This window comes from Pelobates fuscus, chromosome 3 (assembly GCF_036172605.1).
Source record: "Pelobates fuscus isolate aPelFus1 chromosome 3, aPelFus1.pri, whole genome shotgun sequence".
In the NCBI taxonomy this organism is placed as follows: domain Eukaryota; kingdom Metazoa; phylum Chordata; class Amphibia; order Anura; family Pelobatidae; genus Pelobates; species Pelobates fuscus.
The window spans coordinates 347,550,605-347,567,642 of NC_086319.1; the positions used below are offsets into that span (position 1 = coordinate 347,550,605).

General features: G+C 39.1%; 1 protein-coding gene across 1 annotated transcript in view; it reads left to right on the top strand.

Moving 5' to 3' along the window:
- Window positions 1-380: 380 nt before the first annotated feature.
- Window positions 381-17,038, top strand: part of KLF13 (KLF transcription factor 13) — an 83,112-nt gene continuing 66,454 nt past the window's right edge. Inside the window, exon 1 of the mRNA XM_063449155.1 lies at window positions 381-993. Within this exon, the coding sequence (XP_063305225.1) occupies window positions 459-993 (535 nt within the window). The 5' untranslated portion in view covers window positions 381-458. The remainder of the gene's footprint in view (window positions 994-17,038) is intronic.

Sequence of the window (17,038 nt, forward strand, 5' to 3'; positions counted from 1 at the left end):
GGCCACACCCCCACGTGGGGACTAAAACCCATTCACTCAGTGCAATAGCAGGGAGTAAAGGCACCTCTGACTGCCACCGTGCAAAGCAAGATGTAAGATCTGGATTCACAGCATTTGCCTTCACAGCCACCCACCCCTGATTTTTTTTTTTTTTTATTATTATTATATATTTTTTTAATTATTCATTTTATTATACAACCAGGATCTATCAACAGCTGTCAATGCCAGGACTCCTCTTGTCTCTCATGGGCTCTGATGGATTTAGTTTCCTATGCAAGTTGGGCGTGATCTCCATGGACCAAGTGCAATTGTCCTGTCACTTAACAATCAGTCTTTACCAATAATTAAAAAAAAAAAAAAAAAAAAAAAAAATCTATATTAATAATAATAATAATAAAAAAATCTACAACCACCTTGGATGCAAAAAAAAGAAGAAGAAGGGAGCACAGTGCAATAGGATGCCAGGAACGGGAATGAAAATGTCAACAGCCGCCTATGTGGACCATTTCGCTGCTGAGTGCCTTGTGTCTATGTCCAGTCGTGCTATTGTCCATGCTCATAATGGGCTCCCTGATGGGAAACGTGAAGCTATTCCAGCAGATCCCTCCACGGTCCTGGGAGAAGACATGAGAGAGGCTGGGAAAGATAATGCATCTCTGTTTCTGGTGGCCAGGATTTTAGCTGATCTCAACCAGCAAGTCCCAAGCCTCGCCGTCCACCCTGCCAGCCCAGATAAGATAAAGGCAGAGGAGAGCCTTTTGCCCACAGGGGAGCAGGAGGATGAGGATCTGGTATCTCCAGCTAGCAAACAGGGAGACACAGAGGGCACACCCCCCCTCCAGCAGGAGCCAAGCCCTGTACAAAGAGCCAGGCGTGGGAAAAGCAGACTTGACCCTGAGTCACCCCTCAAAAAGCACAAGTGCCCCTACTCTGGCTGTGAAAAAGTTTATGGCAAATCATCCCATCTGAAAGCTCATTTGAGGACACACACAGGTCAGTGCTGTCCTTTCATTAGCCATGCCTTGCTTTAACCCTCGGAGTGCTGGGGAGGGACATGGGGTGCCATGCTTTCTAACTGCCACAATTGGAACTGACAGGGTTAAAGGGACAACCTCCCCATTCCCCTTTAAAAAAAATAAAATAATCACCTAGACAGATGCAGAGCTATTATTTTTACAAATGATCCTACCCACCCAGGCAAACGCTTGGCTGTAATTTCACATTGTACAACAAAAAACAAATGGTATCGTTGTCAATCCATAAATACACTGGAAGTTTGATGCAGGTCACACCCACTCTCAGTCTCTGTTCAGGTGTGACAGGAAACCTATTGGTGACATAGTGTGACTAATGGGAGTGGGCACTTGGCAGATCCAAGTGCTCTTTCTCAGTCTCAGTGAGTGATCATGGGGCTGTCCTGCTTTTAAACTGTAGGGCACTCCAGGCTCCAAGGGTGCAATTACTTGTGTGGGTGCAGAGTGCATACAGAACTTGTGTGTCAGTTTTTCCAGGGTAGTGTGTGTCTGTGTGTAACACCAATGCTGTTTTTTGTGCTTTCAAACAACACAGGCAGATCTAAACAGCATAGTCCAGTACAGTGACATTGTATTAGAAGGAATGCAAAATCATGTTAATATGTATCATAATATGTTATAAATATTGGGTCTTACTACCAAAATGTGTACCAAGACAGGAAATATTTGGAGTCTCTGATTGCAAAAACTGTGATATGAGTAGGAGTGTTGTTGTGAGTTAAAAAAAAAAATACATATCTTACTAATAAAATAAATCGTCCCAGAGGTTGTATTTTAAGAGGGGAACTGGGGTAACATAGGAGGGAGGAGCATAGGCAGTCACTGGGTCCTGATCTGAGAAGACCACCTCAAATGACCTCTGGAGTGCTTATCTCCCCCTGCTTTCCAGGTCCTGGCAGTGGCTTGTCCTGTGCTTAGAATCTTGGCTTGATTACTTTGTTTACTTCTATCGTTAGCATTCGTAGAATGTTATGGATACATTGTATAAAATTATATAAGTATTCTGATCCAGCTCTCTTTGTTACATGGGGCACGCCCCCTTCTCCTGACACACCCCCTCATTGGCATAAATCCTGTCTGTGGGACACGCCCCTTCAAGCCTTAGCAGCCCATCCCTTTGCCAGACAATCTTACCCTCCCCCCACTACTCGACCTCGCCCTGTGCAGGGCAGCCCACTCTTCTGGCCAGCAACAGACATCACTAAAGGATTCCAGATTGATTGGTGTCTCAGGGTTAGACTTGCAGCAATGATAAGGAGGAGCCCTAAGGCTCAATGAGGGGTCTGAGTAAGCAATGCATATTTTATACCTGGCTGGCTAAAGTGTGGACACAGGATAGCACACACCCAAAAAAATAAAACCAAAAATACATGGCAAGCTGCTAAGGTGAAGATGTGATCAGATCCCTTTTTTTTTTTTTTTTTTTTTTTTTTTAGATAAAACCACTTGGGCCAGTTGCATGTGAAAATGTAGCATTGTGCAATATACAATGGAGTTTAGTCTGAAGGGGGTGTGATTTCATTTCACCTTCAAACAATTCACACAAGTCACACATGAAAATATGTCAATTAAAATAATTCCTGCTGGTAGGAGGAATGCAAGTGCTCTTTAAGGCTGGCTGAGCATGATGTGTACTGTAGTTCAGAAATATCTGAGGTGCCAACACAGGCAGTGTCCAAGCGCTCCTTTGAACCCCTTTGGGGTGTAATTGTTTTTTTTATGTTTTTGCTAAATGTGACACTGTGTTTACAGCGCTGGGCATTACAATTATTTATATAGCTCCAACATATTCGGTAGCACTGTCATACAAAACCTGCATGACATATGGGAACAGTAGAAGGAGGTCCAGCCCAAACCACCTTACAATTTAAATTATTCTTATATTATATACAGTACAAAGACTTTTTAGATATAAAGGGAAACTCTAGGCACCATAACAACTTATGGTATGTCGGAGTGAAAAACATACGTGAGTTTCTCAAGCTGTTTTTGTAAATGTGGAGCTACTGATAGGCTGATGCTCTCAGCCTATCACCTGCAATCCAGTGCGTGGCTTTGATTCGGTGCTGGATTCACAATTAGGGTTTAAACTCTTTGTTAACTGTCTAACCCCCCTGAGGTAAACTGAGACCTCCTCACACAATGACAACTTCATTCCGATGATGGTGTTGCGGTGCCCAGAGTGTTCTAATAAATGTATCTTATGTGACGCTAGAAAGAATAAACCTAACTTTAAGTTCTATAAGCTATATGTGACTTTATATGAATTTTGTTGACTTAACAGCAGCCCTGGCAGATGCATTTTGTTCAAACATCAATAGAAACTAGTTGGTCACATGTATAAACTATGACAGCATGAAATGCTTGTGCTTGCAAAAATCGATATACAGCACAAAAATAGTAAAAATATTGACAAAGCAGAAGGTGTAATATCTCCAATGCAAACTTTAAAAAGGCCGGAATCTGCTCTATAATGCATGCAGTGCATTTGGTAGACCGCCCCACATGGTAATATATATATATATAGTGGACGTCTTTGATAGGAGTTGGAATCCCTTTGAAATAGCAGCTTTACATGATCCTTTTAAACGAGAGTGAAACAAAGAAGGGATAGTACCTTTTCCAGTAAAACAACTTTTTTTAAAAAAAATCTTTTACTGTAAACAAACTAAACCGGTAAAATCTTCCTTTAATAATTGAGGTGTGCATAATGAGAAGTACGAATCTCTGTAATAAGTCAGTGAAGGTCCACAGTCCTGCATGTAGATCTTGAACTCCTCCTGTCTTGACGCAGCAGTAATGCCAACAAGTTGGGTTACCTTCTCCCACTTTTATAAAATAATGATGCATAATGCCAACTTTTTTATTTATTTTTTGCTTCATCAGGTGTCTGCTCCTTCCTAAAAGCCACTTCTTATACTTTTCTACAATTGTTCAAAGTGAAAGAGTTAACACATTTACATCACTATTTATTTTTATAAATCTCCAACAGATTTTGCTGCACTGTGCAATATAAGAGATACGTTGATGATTAGCAGACATCATATAAAGTTTAACATTACATATGCATAGTTTCATACTGAGACAGAAACAGACAGGAACATAATCTAATACAATAAATGGCATTAAATATTAAAATCGCCAACACCTTATAGTCTACCACTATAGATTCTTGCTGGGAAGCTCTGTTATACATTTAGACACACCAACAATATGTAGCTTCTAGCAAAGAGACAAAAAAAAAAGGGATTTGGGCCCACAATAAGGACTGCCACTCCATAACGAGGACACATGGGATGTATGTGTATTAATGCACTCTCTATGTATAATATGAAGCGAGTAGACTACTGTACCATATTGACCAGAAATCATGAAGTATGCATTTCATCATTTACATAGAAATGTTAAGGAAAGTTATGGTTGGTATACAAATCTCAAATATGATACAATTAACCCTGTAATGTATAACCTGTAGCAAAATTGGTCATGGGTATCCCCTACCCACAGTACATACTTTATATACTCTTCTATGTGACACAATACATTTATATAATCTTCTAATGTGTGACACAATCCATACTTTTATATAATATTCCAATTTGTAACCATACCACTGTAACCATACTGGTATTATATGTAGAAGTGTTTGATTAAAATTGATGCGAATGACGTTAGCATCCTGTCAGTGCAAATGCCATAAGCTGCCAAACTATTTAACCTCTACCCTTCGGGCCATGCAGCGTTACATCGTACCAGTAGAAATCTGACCCAGTCATGAGCTGCACATGACTATTGAGGGTTTTATTAATTCTCTGAGTAAGAAAAGTAATGAAATTGGTTAGATGAGAGTAACAGAAAAAATATGATGGGCCATTAAACCCATCTCTTCCATTATGATACTTCCACATGTTCCTTAAAGCTCTTGTAGTCAGGAAAAAGAACAATGCAATGTGATAAAATGTCTGAATTTTAAAGTAACCATGGGTTTATCATTGTAGGGGATCCTAGTTCCGTTTTTCTATCTTTATAAAATAAGTGAACTATTTGTGAAACGCTCTGGCTGATTTTTCTTATACATTTATCTCTCATGGTTTAACGTTTTAACTCTACCCGAGCCGATATCGTGCTTTGGCAGAGAATGCATGGTTAGACATAATGAATGTCAATACAATTATGTAGACATGGAGAGGCAATCAGTGGCTTTCATTCACGATGGTAAAAGACTTTATTCTTTTACAAAACTAGATGTGGTAGTGTTTTACGCCCATCAGACTGCAGTATTTTGTAGCTATGTCTATCCTGCCATAAGCCCACGCACATTGAATCGATGCCATGACTGTCCTCCAGGAAATTTTGGGTTTTGCTCTAGTGGAAGAGGTTTGTTCCTCAGTGAATGTAACATTTGTACTGCAGTATATAGTGTGGCAGGAGATGAGAAATACACATATATTCCATTGATGCCAAACTGGCACTCAGTGTCTGTCTACAACAGGGGCAAGCAACACCATCGGCACTCCAGCCATTGTGGACCCATCTTGTTCCTACAGCTATAATGCTGGCAGAGCATCAGGGGAGATGTAGTGCACAACAGATGGAATGTCAAAGTTGGCCTACTCCTGGCCTTAAATGTAGCATCTTTCCCCAAGACTTGAGTAAATGTCCTACTTGATGCTTAGTGGTGTCACTAGGTGGCCTAGTACAGCTAGGACTGATCTTGACATGCACGTTACTGGGAAAGAACTAGCTAGACAAGAGCATTTGTGGCGCAGGAGAGTGATGATAGTCTTCTTGATCGTTTGCTTGGGTTTTTTTTTTCTCTAACCCAGTAACAGAAAATAGTAAATGATTGAATTATCGATTTTTCTATATGTTTTAAATATGTATTCTTTTAACTATAGTGTATTATGTATTTCTCCTAGGATATGCTTAAAATAGAGAAATCTCAATATAATCGTCCTGGCAGAATGTTTTCTAAAAAAAAACATTCTGTGAAGGATCAGCGTCTCACGTAAGTCCTTGTGGACTACACGGTTGCTCAGAAAGAGACAATGTTAATTGTTTAATTACATGTTAAATTTTTTTTCGAAAACTCTGGCAAGATGACAGTCCTTGAGGATCTAGATTGACATGCGCTCTGTAAAGTAAGACCGAATCAGACGTGGAGGAGACAGTACCAAGGGAAATGTAATGTAACTTCACACAGAAAGAAAGCTGTCTAACAGAGAAATCTACACCGCATTACCATAGCGCAAATTAAGGCAGAGCGTTCTCCACAACATAAAATTACAGTTTCATTCCGTTTATTTATGTTACAATTATTCTGTAAGTAACGCATTTAGATGTGTGCTGCTGTAAAAGCTAGCTTGTTAGTGGCTTTGGAGTCTAGATCAGTGCAATTCTTGAAATGAAGACATTTAGATAAATTGAAACTAGAAATTTTATTTTGCACACAGGGGAGTATTTAAAGTGAGTGAACGTAGATCTAATAACACTTTTGTTGCTCCAAAAACTGTTCCTGCTATTAGTGTCATTCATACAGTTGTCATGAAGCCAAATATGAGCAGATCCAAGGCTCGTGTGTGAAAATAAGACAAAATATTCTTTTGTTGCTAACGTTTACATCATTTAAGCTCTGGGTGCAACCCAAGGGAAAGATTGGGCCTACATTAAACCCAATAAAAAAAGGCAGGGTGCCATGGCAATTTCCCCCCAATCCCTCCCCCACCTCCCCTTTTTCCACTTACCCACCCTTCCACTGTTACTTTTATATACTCTCCAAAGACAGTAATCTCAACTTAAATATTTCGGATGCTCAGTCTTTTACTATGTTGTTTACTATAAAGATAATGTCACAAACTGGATGGAAAGAAAATCCATCAAGGTTCACTGTCATCTGTTTTAACATTGTACAATAGTTTGCTAGTCACTGTACAATAATCTAGTAAAGACAAAAAGGAATCGGGGGCGCACCCTGACGTATGCATTCTGCAGGAATGATGCTGACGTAGTGACCCAAATGTATATGTAATACAGATCAAGGAACAGCACCCACATAAAAATACTTTTTAATATTTTATAAGGCTACTTAAAATCGCGTATCTCAGCAAAAAAATATGGGGATTCAGTTCCACCGTATAACCATATTGAGTTAAGCTCCACACTACTTCACTGTACCTCAATATCGGTGGATCCTACACTAATTCCAACGTGGGAGACAAGTTAAATCGTGCTAGTGCTAAATAAGCTAAAGTGTATTTTAATAATCCGTGAATGTATATTCAAAGGAACATCGGAATTGGAATGCTCCCGTACTCTAACAATTTGGTAATTAAACAAAAAATGTGAGAAAAAAATTTCTCAGTACCCGAACAAAACTCTGTATTAGAACAAAATCACATGGTATTAACCTCGTTGGTACCTATTTGGTATTACGCATCGGCCTCCTAGCACTAGACAAAGCGACCAGAGCTCCATTCTGTCAGCAAACAGAGCTGACAGGTAAAGTGAAGTGACATTATAATTTAATTTACATTGTGTTTATTGTTTTTTCTGTATGATTTTATGCAAATAAGGTATTATTAAACTGTAAAGTTTGTGTTAAAATGCTGTCATTTTGGGGGTCTGGAACGGATAAATCTTATTTACATTAATTCTTATGTAAAACTTTGATTCGGTTTTTGAACAAATCAGTTTCACGTTCCGAGGTTCCACTGTAATGTGTAAAGTAATGTGATAAACGCAATTCAAAAAAATGTAGTGTCAAAACTAAACAATTCAAGTGATAGTGCTTTGACGTTTATACCCAAATTGCATATAGTATATCTGCTCTATGAAAATTATAATAAAAGTGACATTACAAAACCTCCTCAATTATATACCGTCTTGTGGTCACCTCCAAAGGGGCCTCTGAAGCTGGGCAGGGTACAATGTTGCACTTTATATTAATTAACGCACCCCTCCTGGGTGGTATATTTATTCCTCATTCTTGGGTCCTCTATGAGAAGCCTGAGAGTCTAAGGGTTTTGCGCTGTATCATAGCTGACCAAAAATTTAGACTCTTAACAAAAATAAGGAAGGGCAGGTTTACCTCCCCTATTTCTATAATAATCATGAAAAAAGAATAGAGCATTTAGGTTTTTATGCTATTCAAAATTTATTCTAGATAACAGAAATGAGAAATTCCGTTTAATGTCTTTTGCTTTTTATGAATTTTGTTGATGCCCAGAGGGGCGCCCCTAGCAGTTAATTTTTCTAATTAATTTTATATTGATTTTGCTCAAATTCACCCATTCTATGCCATTTCAGAGATGTTTTTACTAAACATTCTCCCATGTAGCCGATTTTCCATTGTTTTGAAGGAGGTTTTGATCAATGTTTTAAAAAAAATAAATCTATCCGATTCAGTTATTCAGCCTGGATTTTCACCTTTTGTTGGACGACATTTCCAATAATTAATTTCTAGGCCCTGACTAGAAGATGTTAAAGGAATTGACTAACACTACTGTCTTTTAAGACCTCAATATGCAAGCCTAGGACAAACAGTATCGAGAAGCTTATTATCAGTGCTTAGAGCGGCAAAGGCTTAACGTAAAAGGCAGAAGAAACAGCCTTCTAGCAGACACATGATAGTCCGAGAAAGAGTTGAGTTCAAGGAGCACAGAACATACAATGAATCAGGCCAAGGTCAAGGATTATAGAAGGCTGGGAAGTCAATAAACAAAGTCAAGTGCCAGAGAGAAAGACCACCTCCACCCCCTCCTGGGTCGAAATGTTGCAGTGTTCCACATGTTCAACTAAACGTGCCTGAAGTTATTGGAGTGTCTTGACCTTCTCTCTGTTACTGGTATTTATCACTGTTGGTCTAGTGCTGGCCCATGGTCTAGTTCAGCACCCATGGCTTAATGTGAATTAAGTGTGGTTCCATTATTTTTGCATTGCAATAAACAAAGTCAAGTCTGAAACCAGAAATATCAAACATAACTCAGATTCGCACTGTCTGGTATTCGAGACCATGACAGGGTAAGGAGCAAACTGAGTGGCAGCACCAAATAAACTAGACTCAGGTATTATTGGTTTGCCCCACATGTTGATGCCAGAACATGCCCAAAGCAACACAATTAGCCGTGACTGCAAAAAATTACACAGGCCGCGATAGGTATAAGAAAACACAAGGAGGTAGCGCTCTGCGTTAGAAAGGATGGCAAAATGACTCACAACAAAAGTACATGTCTGGCGGCATCCTGGAGGGACAGAAGCCGTGACATTGTCTAGCTAAACATTAGATGGTTCTGATGACATTTCCTAGATTGGTACTATTGAGAACAGACAATCCAGCTCAGTCTAGCCAGGGATATCATCATCAGCCATAATGTACATGTGTTGATATCATAATGATCTGCAAAAACAGATATAAATTCCACTACAATTAATTAACATAAGCTTAACACAGAAACCATGACAGCACAAAAAATATAAAAGTTTTCCTCTGTAAATTCTTTATAAAGAAAGCTGGTCTTCTTTGTCTGGAAGCTTTTCACAGTTTCTAGAATACCCTCCATTGTACATTAAACTCCTGTTATAGTACAGATCCCTCTGGCCTGGCAGGACCCATCAATATTCCTCAAATTACTTATTTTACAATCAAAATCTAACCAGAACACCGCCGTACTGTTACAAATAGCTACACATTTTTTATTCTGTTTTCAAATCCCCGATTGACTTAGCATACATAGATAAACAAATGTACAATCAAGTCCTGTGTAGTACCCAGACAGTAACCACAATAACTCAGTCTTTTTCTGTCCCTATCTTTTTATTGTCTATACCTGATTACCCTCTCGTTGTCTATAAAAGACACAGTTAATTGCTCAGTATTAGTTTCCACATAAAAGTTATAAATCTTCAAGCTTTAGCAAGAAAAAAAGGATTTTTCTTCTTTTAGTGTACAAGTAATAATTTAGACCATCTTGGCTTCTGGAGACATCAGTGGTTGAAAATAAACTTGGATCTTGAATATATTTGACATGTGGTTTTTGTTCTGTTTTTAGCATTAAAGCATATGTTTTTGTTTTGTTTTTTTGTGGTTTTTTCCCCATCTATAGATCAGCTGTTTGGAAAGCTGTTAAAACACTAACAATATGCATTATACAAATTAAGGCAATTTTTGTTTAAAATAAGTTTTATTTAATTAAGTCTTTGTTAACTTTTTGTTGTGTTCTTTTTTTTTTTTCTTTTCTTCTTCTTCTGTTCGGGTTCACTAAGATCACATGGCCTCGCAGATAGGAATCTGGCATGTTAGGATACAATAAGGGTCATCTAAGTGCACAAGCAAATGCAGACATTTACATCCTGCTTTGCCGACTCAGCAAGTCCTTCTGAGACTCCATTAAATGCAAAAGCAAAAATAATAATAAAAAAGTTCAAAGTTCTACTCAAGGAGCTTAAAATGGAAAAATGATCTCATGTATTTACTGTTACAAAACTTAGCAGACAAACATTTGCCAACTATGAAGACTTTCTGTTGTTTTTATTGGAATGTGAAAAGCACACAGTTAACTCCGTGATGACAAGGGTTTATCAAGTCCCAATATATCCTGTCACTTGGGGTTGAAACCTTTAATAAGCTCTACAGAGGCATTACTAATATTAAATACAATCTATAGTGCACAGTATTAATCCATTCTGCTTCTGAGTTAGTCAAACCTCTGGTTATCATGATATGCCAGACATGTTTGTATGGACGGGGTTAAACCTCTTGAGAAGCACAGATTGGAAAGTGAAAAAATTAGAAGTGTCACTCCTTAACGTCCTCCCACCTTCTCCCTACCAGCATTTTGCTAGAATCCTTGTATATTTTAAAATGCAAATCAGCATAAATATGATTGTGACTGCTCTTTTACTCTGCTTAAAGGGACAGCGTAAGAAACCAAAATCACTCCATCTTAACCCCTTAAGGACACAACTTCTCGAATAAAAGGGAATCATGCCGGAACATTAACGTCATGTGTCCTTAAGGGGTTAATGAAGTGCTTTGGGGGCATAGGTGCTGCCCTGTAGCGTTGCAAATGAGGGAAATAAAAGTGCTATTTCTGATAAAACAGCACTCTGTGAGTTTTTTTTTAATTTACACACCTACTAGTGGCCATCTTTCTGACAGCTGCTTCATAGTACGGTAGGCGTGGGAATTGCAAAATGTAAATAGGTCCTCAGATTAAAATAGATTTATTTATTGTATCTATTTGATGTCCAGTTTTCAGCAAGCAAAGCATGCCAATACCAGGTTAAAAGAGAACCACTGGACTGGTGGATTGGCACACTTGATGCGCATGTGCATTGTGTCCTCAGTTCTTTCTGTACACAAAGTATTTGTTTAAAAAAAAAAAAAGAACATTAAGTTTGATGACATCATCTCAGTGCTGAAATAAAGTTAGATTTAATGGCGCTTTTATGTGTTTTTTTTTATTTTTGTGTTTGTTTGTTTTGTTTATGGAAGGGCGTGTTTATAGGAACACATGCAAATATTTTTTATTTTATTTATTTTTTTAAATTGATGTTCCGTTACAAAAGTTCCCTCAGGTAACCGAGTATGTGAAAAACTGTTTTTATTACAGTGAAGATATTTATTGCCCTGGAAACATTGTTAGAGTAGTGGTTGATTAGAGTTTCAGCTTCTCCCTGTCCAGGTATTCTGGGTGACAACCTGAGCACACACAATGTCACATCTGCCCCTGTGTATATGGTCTCCACCATCCAGGCTGGGGAGAAGTGACACCTACTTTTAGCTAATAGTCTTCAGGGGGAAAAAACTGCCCACTCAGCAAGCTATTCTATTTTTGCCCACTCTGAGTGGTGCTTTTTTCCTGATCTTACTATCTCTTTTGTTATTAGAACCAGATGTAATTCTGTTGTTGAGCAGTTGCAATACTGCAGTGGATTTGTGGCCTCAAGTATCAGCAGGGGAGGTGAATGTTACTCGAGTGGAAATCTAAACATGATGTTACTGACTCAAAAATAAGGGCAAAGTTCAGATATCTTGTTAGACAGGCTTGGGTAAACGTTTTCGTATAGGCTGTCAAAGTGCGTCGTCACTGCTGTTTATGTTTATAATTTAGGTGTTTTGACACTGGACTACTTACTTTGAGAATAAAATATGTAGAATCCTGTATTTACTAGAGAGCTTCAGACTTCAAAATACCATTCAGATTGTTCTCTGTGTCAATTGATATTGTTGTTTTGCTTTTATTGTCATTTTTGCAATGCATTATAAAACAAAAACAATCACACGCCTTCTTTTTGTGTACAATCTACTGCTGCATGTGCGATCCACAGCTACAATGCTCTCGTGTAGATGCTTTGCTAACACGCAAAACCTCCCTCCTTTTAAGCAGAAATGGCCATACCTTGCTATTCGCTCACTCCATAGGGTGAAACTGTGTCAACCAATAGAGCAGGAGACTAGAAGGGGGGTGTTGAACAGAAAGATGCTGCATGATCATCAGACCATGAACCAGTGTAATTCTGTACTGCTTTACAGACGATTACTGACGATTTCCAACTCAGTATTACGTGCAAACATGGGAACATTTGGTTCGCTATTAAAATAGCTCAGAGACCCTTGAAATTGCTACATTTCACTTCATTTTACAAAGTTCATAATTCCATCCAGTCAATAAAACGGTCAGAAATGGCTTTGCATATTTAAGGTGTGTGTGTGTGTGTGTGTGTATTGTTTGTTTTTTTTACAGTAGGATGTGGAATTCTCTGCTTGAAGAGGTGATTTTATCAGCCTTTACAGATGTCTAAATGGCAATTGCATAAGTAATATTCAGAGATCTATATTTTAATTTATGGGTTAATATCAGTACAATACAGTGAAATATTTTATTAGATTAATTTTATTAAGATTATTATAAGATTAATGACAGCTTTTTACACAGAGGCACTATTATATAACTGTTATTTTTATTGTACAAAAATAAATAAAGTGGTATATGTTTCAATCTGCTTTCAGAGTAGTCACACACACACATTTTCCACTTGATGACATCATGATTCTTCTATAGCTTTAGTCGGGTTATTGAATAATGGGGTCTCTTTTGGCAACACTAATCAGCAGTCAAGAGGAGTATCACTGACCCTATTAGGAATTCATCATTGTTCATCATTGTTGGCACGGTCAATCTTTGATGTATTCCTCACCTGAGCAGGAAGAGGAATGAAGAAGTGCGTGTTTTCTGAGAAACAACTAGCAATAGATTGTCTTTAGAAATGTGAACAACAATGAAGTTTATTCATAAAATCCACAATTATGGAGAATTAACTCAAAAATTAATTTTTTTTACTATAAAATAGTTGAGGTTGAAATATTGCTGAAGTTTATTCGTAAAATCCTTAATTATGGAGAATTAACTAAAACATTTAATTTTCTACTATAAAAAAGTTAAGGTTGAAATATTGCTGAGTTGGATCACGCATCTAATAACACCCTAGAATTATATGCAGTTCCCTTCTCAGTCCTCCACAATGCTGAGTTAGGTGTGATGTAATAAACGGTAATCAGTGAGTACAGAAAGCTACTTTTCTGGCCCAATAACGAGGAGATTAGAAGTAAACTTAAAAACATTCAGGCAATTTGAAGGCCTGGTGCATTAAAAAAAAACATAGAACATCTGCTATATGCATAAAACAGCTGCGACTGCTTTGCATTTAACAGATAAGCAAAAATAAATCTCTACCTTTTTAGTAGTAAAACTTAAACACGCACTTCGAACTACTGATTAAAATCCTCTGGAGTCCAATTTCTCTCTATGGGCCAGATTAATCATGCCATTTTTTTTCTTGGTTTCTTTTTAACCATCCACGATTTTATTTGTTTGTGTCTGATCCAGTGATGCGGTACTTCGTGGCATTAGTGTGCATTGCCTAAACAAAGGCATGGTGGAGTTTCCTTTTAAACAAAGTTGCACATACATCACAGGTATTTGTTGGAGTAGCCAAGGAGGATCTATTGAGTATCTTCCTCCAAAGGCCTCTGAATTACCGTATATACTCGAGTATAAGCCGACCCGAATATAAGCCGAGGCCCCTAATTTTACCCCAAAAAACTGGGAAAACTTATTGACTTGAGTATAAGACTAGGGTGGGAGTGCAGTGTGTGTGTATGAGTGCAGTGTGTGTGTGTGTGTGTGTAGCTGAGCCTTGGCTTGGGGGTGGGCAATTTTATTATTATTTTTTTAATTATTTTAATAATTTTTTATTATTATTATTTTTTATTATTTTTTTTTTTTATTTAATTATTATTATTATTTTTATTTTTTTTATTTTTTTCGTCCCCCCTCCCTGCTTGATACATGGCAGGGAGGGGGGGCTCTCCTTTCCTGGTGGTCCAGTGGCATTGGCAGTTCAGTGGGGGGGAGGGGGGCTGGCGGAGAGCACTTACCTCTCCTGCAGCTCCTGTCAGCTCCCTCCTCCTCCGCGCCGGTCCGTGCAGCTTCTCTGTCAGCTCACACTGTAAGTCTCGCGAGAGCCGCACTATGACCCCGCGGCTCTCGCGAGACTTACACTGGGAGCTGACAGAGGTGCTGAAAGGACCGCCGCGGAGGAGGAGAGAGATGACAGGAGCTGCAGGAAAGGTAAGTAACCGCTCTGCAGCCCCCACAGCCCCCTGTCTGTATTATGGCAATGCAAATTGCCATAATACAGACACTGACTCGAGTATAAGCCGAGTTGGGGTTTTTCAGCACAAAAAATGTACTGAAAAACTCGGCTTATACTCGAGTATATACGGTAGTATTCAGAGTTTAGTGAATAACTCTGTAAGAGTGTAATAGAGGCAGCAACCAGTCACACATGAGAATTCATTATTATTATTATTATTTTTATAGTGCCAGCAAATTCCGTAGCGCTGTACAATGGGTGATGTATATACATACATTTACACCTTGATATAATGTGAAATGTATCCACACAGAGGGACTCTCTCATCCAAAAGGTATATAGTTCTTTCATTTTGAAGATGGTGTGTGCTTTTTAAAAAAATATATTATGTGATGTCAATAAACTAACATAAAGAAATATAATAAATAATACTATAAAACTAATTTTAATATTATAAGCATAATTATTATCAATAAAATAATTATGTTAGAATTAGCCCCTATTCGTGTAAATCTGTTTGAATGCCATTTTCAGGCAGATAAGGTAGGTCATTTGAGAATTTGGTTGTGTATTTCCATAATTGAGTTCTAGATGTTGGTTATTCAGTTGCATCCAAACAGACTGAGAACTGGACTGCATCCAAGGTAATTTGGATGCTGATAAATCTTGTGAACAATGCGTGGATTTTGCTGGATTATATTTTTTAATCTGGACTACGGACACTTTGTCTCCAAGTGAACATGTGGAATGGGTTACTGTAGAATTCGTGGTTATGGTATGTGTGCTTATTATCCTATATCGCTGGCAGGTTTGGTATTGTTCATTATATTGAGATATATGAATGTGGAACAGGGGATGGGACTATGAGAGGTATAACAATAAATCTGCACAGGACTACCATATGAGGGTTGCTTACAGTGGCGTACACACAATCCATGGGGCCCCGGTGCGAAACTGATCCGTGCCCCCCCCCCCTCGCCTCCCCTCTCTCCCCCGATCCGTGCCCCCCACCGACACACATACAGACACACATACATACAGACACACATACAGACACACATACACACAGACACACATACACCCCCCCCCCGATAGACACATACATACATATGTATGTATAATCCATATCCATCGGATGGCCCTGACAGCATGGGCCACCCGATGGACCCCTTGAAAGATGGGCCCGGCGGTTTGTCGCGCAGGCCGGGGCCACAAAACATGGCAGCTGGTACCCAGTCGCAGGGGTCCGCAGGGTGGCTGGGCCCGCTGGAGTGACTGGCCCGGTTGCAGCTGCAACCCCTGTGACCGCGGTATGTCCAGTGGGTCTGATGAGAGTCTCCTCAAGGCTCTCCCTCCTTACAGGTCCCTCCTTTCTCGCTCTCCTGCGCAGTCTGTTGGTAAGCTGGGAGGAAATGACTTGTACGCCTGGTCACAGATGGCCAAAGAATGGCCCTAAATGCATGGGTCACACAATGGGCACCTTGAGCTTGCGGCCCCAGTGCAGCCACACTGCCTGCACCATTCCCTGGTAATGGGGCAAACCATTTTACGTTTGCCATCTTACCAGGGTCCACTCTGGGTGCCAGGTGTCCTGTGCGCAGACTTACAACATGCAGAGCTACAGAACCTGATCCTGTCGCTCATATAGTGACTGTGAGCATCAGCAGACTGCTATCAGCCAATAAATGACATCCTGTGCATAGATATATAAGATATAAGATATAATTGTTATTCTTGATTGGCTAATTATGCACAATTATGAAGTTACACTACGGGATTAATCTCTGTATGTGCAGCATTTCATAGTGAAACACTGCAAATTACTGAAGTGGGCGTGATCCCTGGTCCCTCTCAGAGTGGAGATAAAAGGTAGATTTACTTACCTTTTCTCCATCGCCGCTCCAGTCTCGCAGCAACTGTCGCCATCTCCATGGCTGAGATCAATCTTGATAATATCAGCCAATGTAAGGCTATTGTGCATGCGCCATAAAATGTCACACTGCGTCAATATGTATCTCCTCATAGAGATGCATTCAATCAATTCATCTCTTTGGGAGGCGTTTAGCTAAATGCACACAGTGCAGCACTGACATAGGAAGCAACTCTAGTGGCTGTCTGAATGACTTCACCTAGAGGTGTTACTAGACAGTAATGTAAACATTACCTTTTCTCTGAAAAGGCAGAGTTTACACTGAAAAACTTGCAGGGACAGGCTATAGACACCAGAACCACTGCATTAAGCTGTAGTGGTTTTGGTGACTATAGTGTCCCTTTAAGTGATTGATGGTGACATGATATATTAATACTAAATTCAAACCTCGCAGCGAAGGATGCATTTTTTTACATTT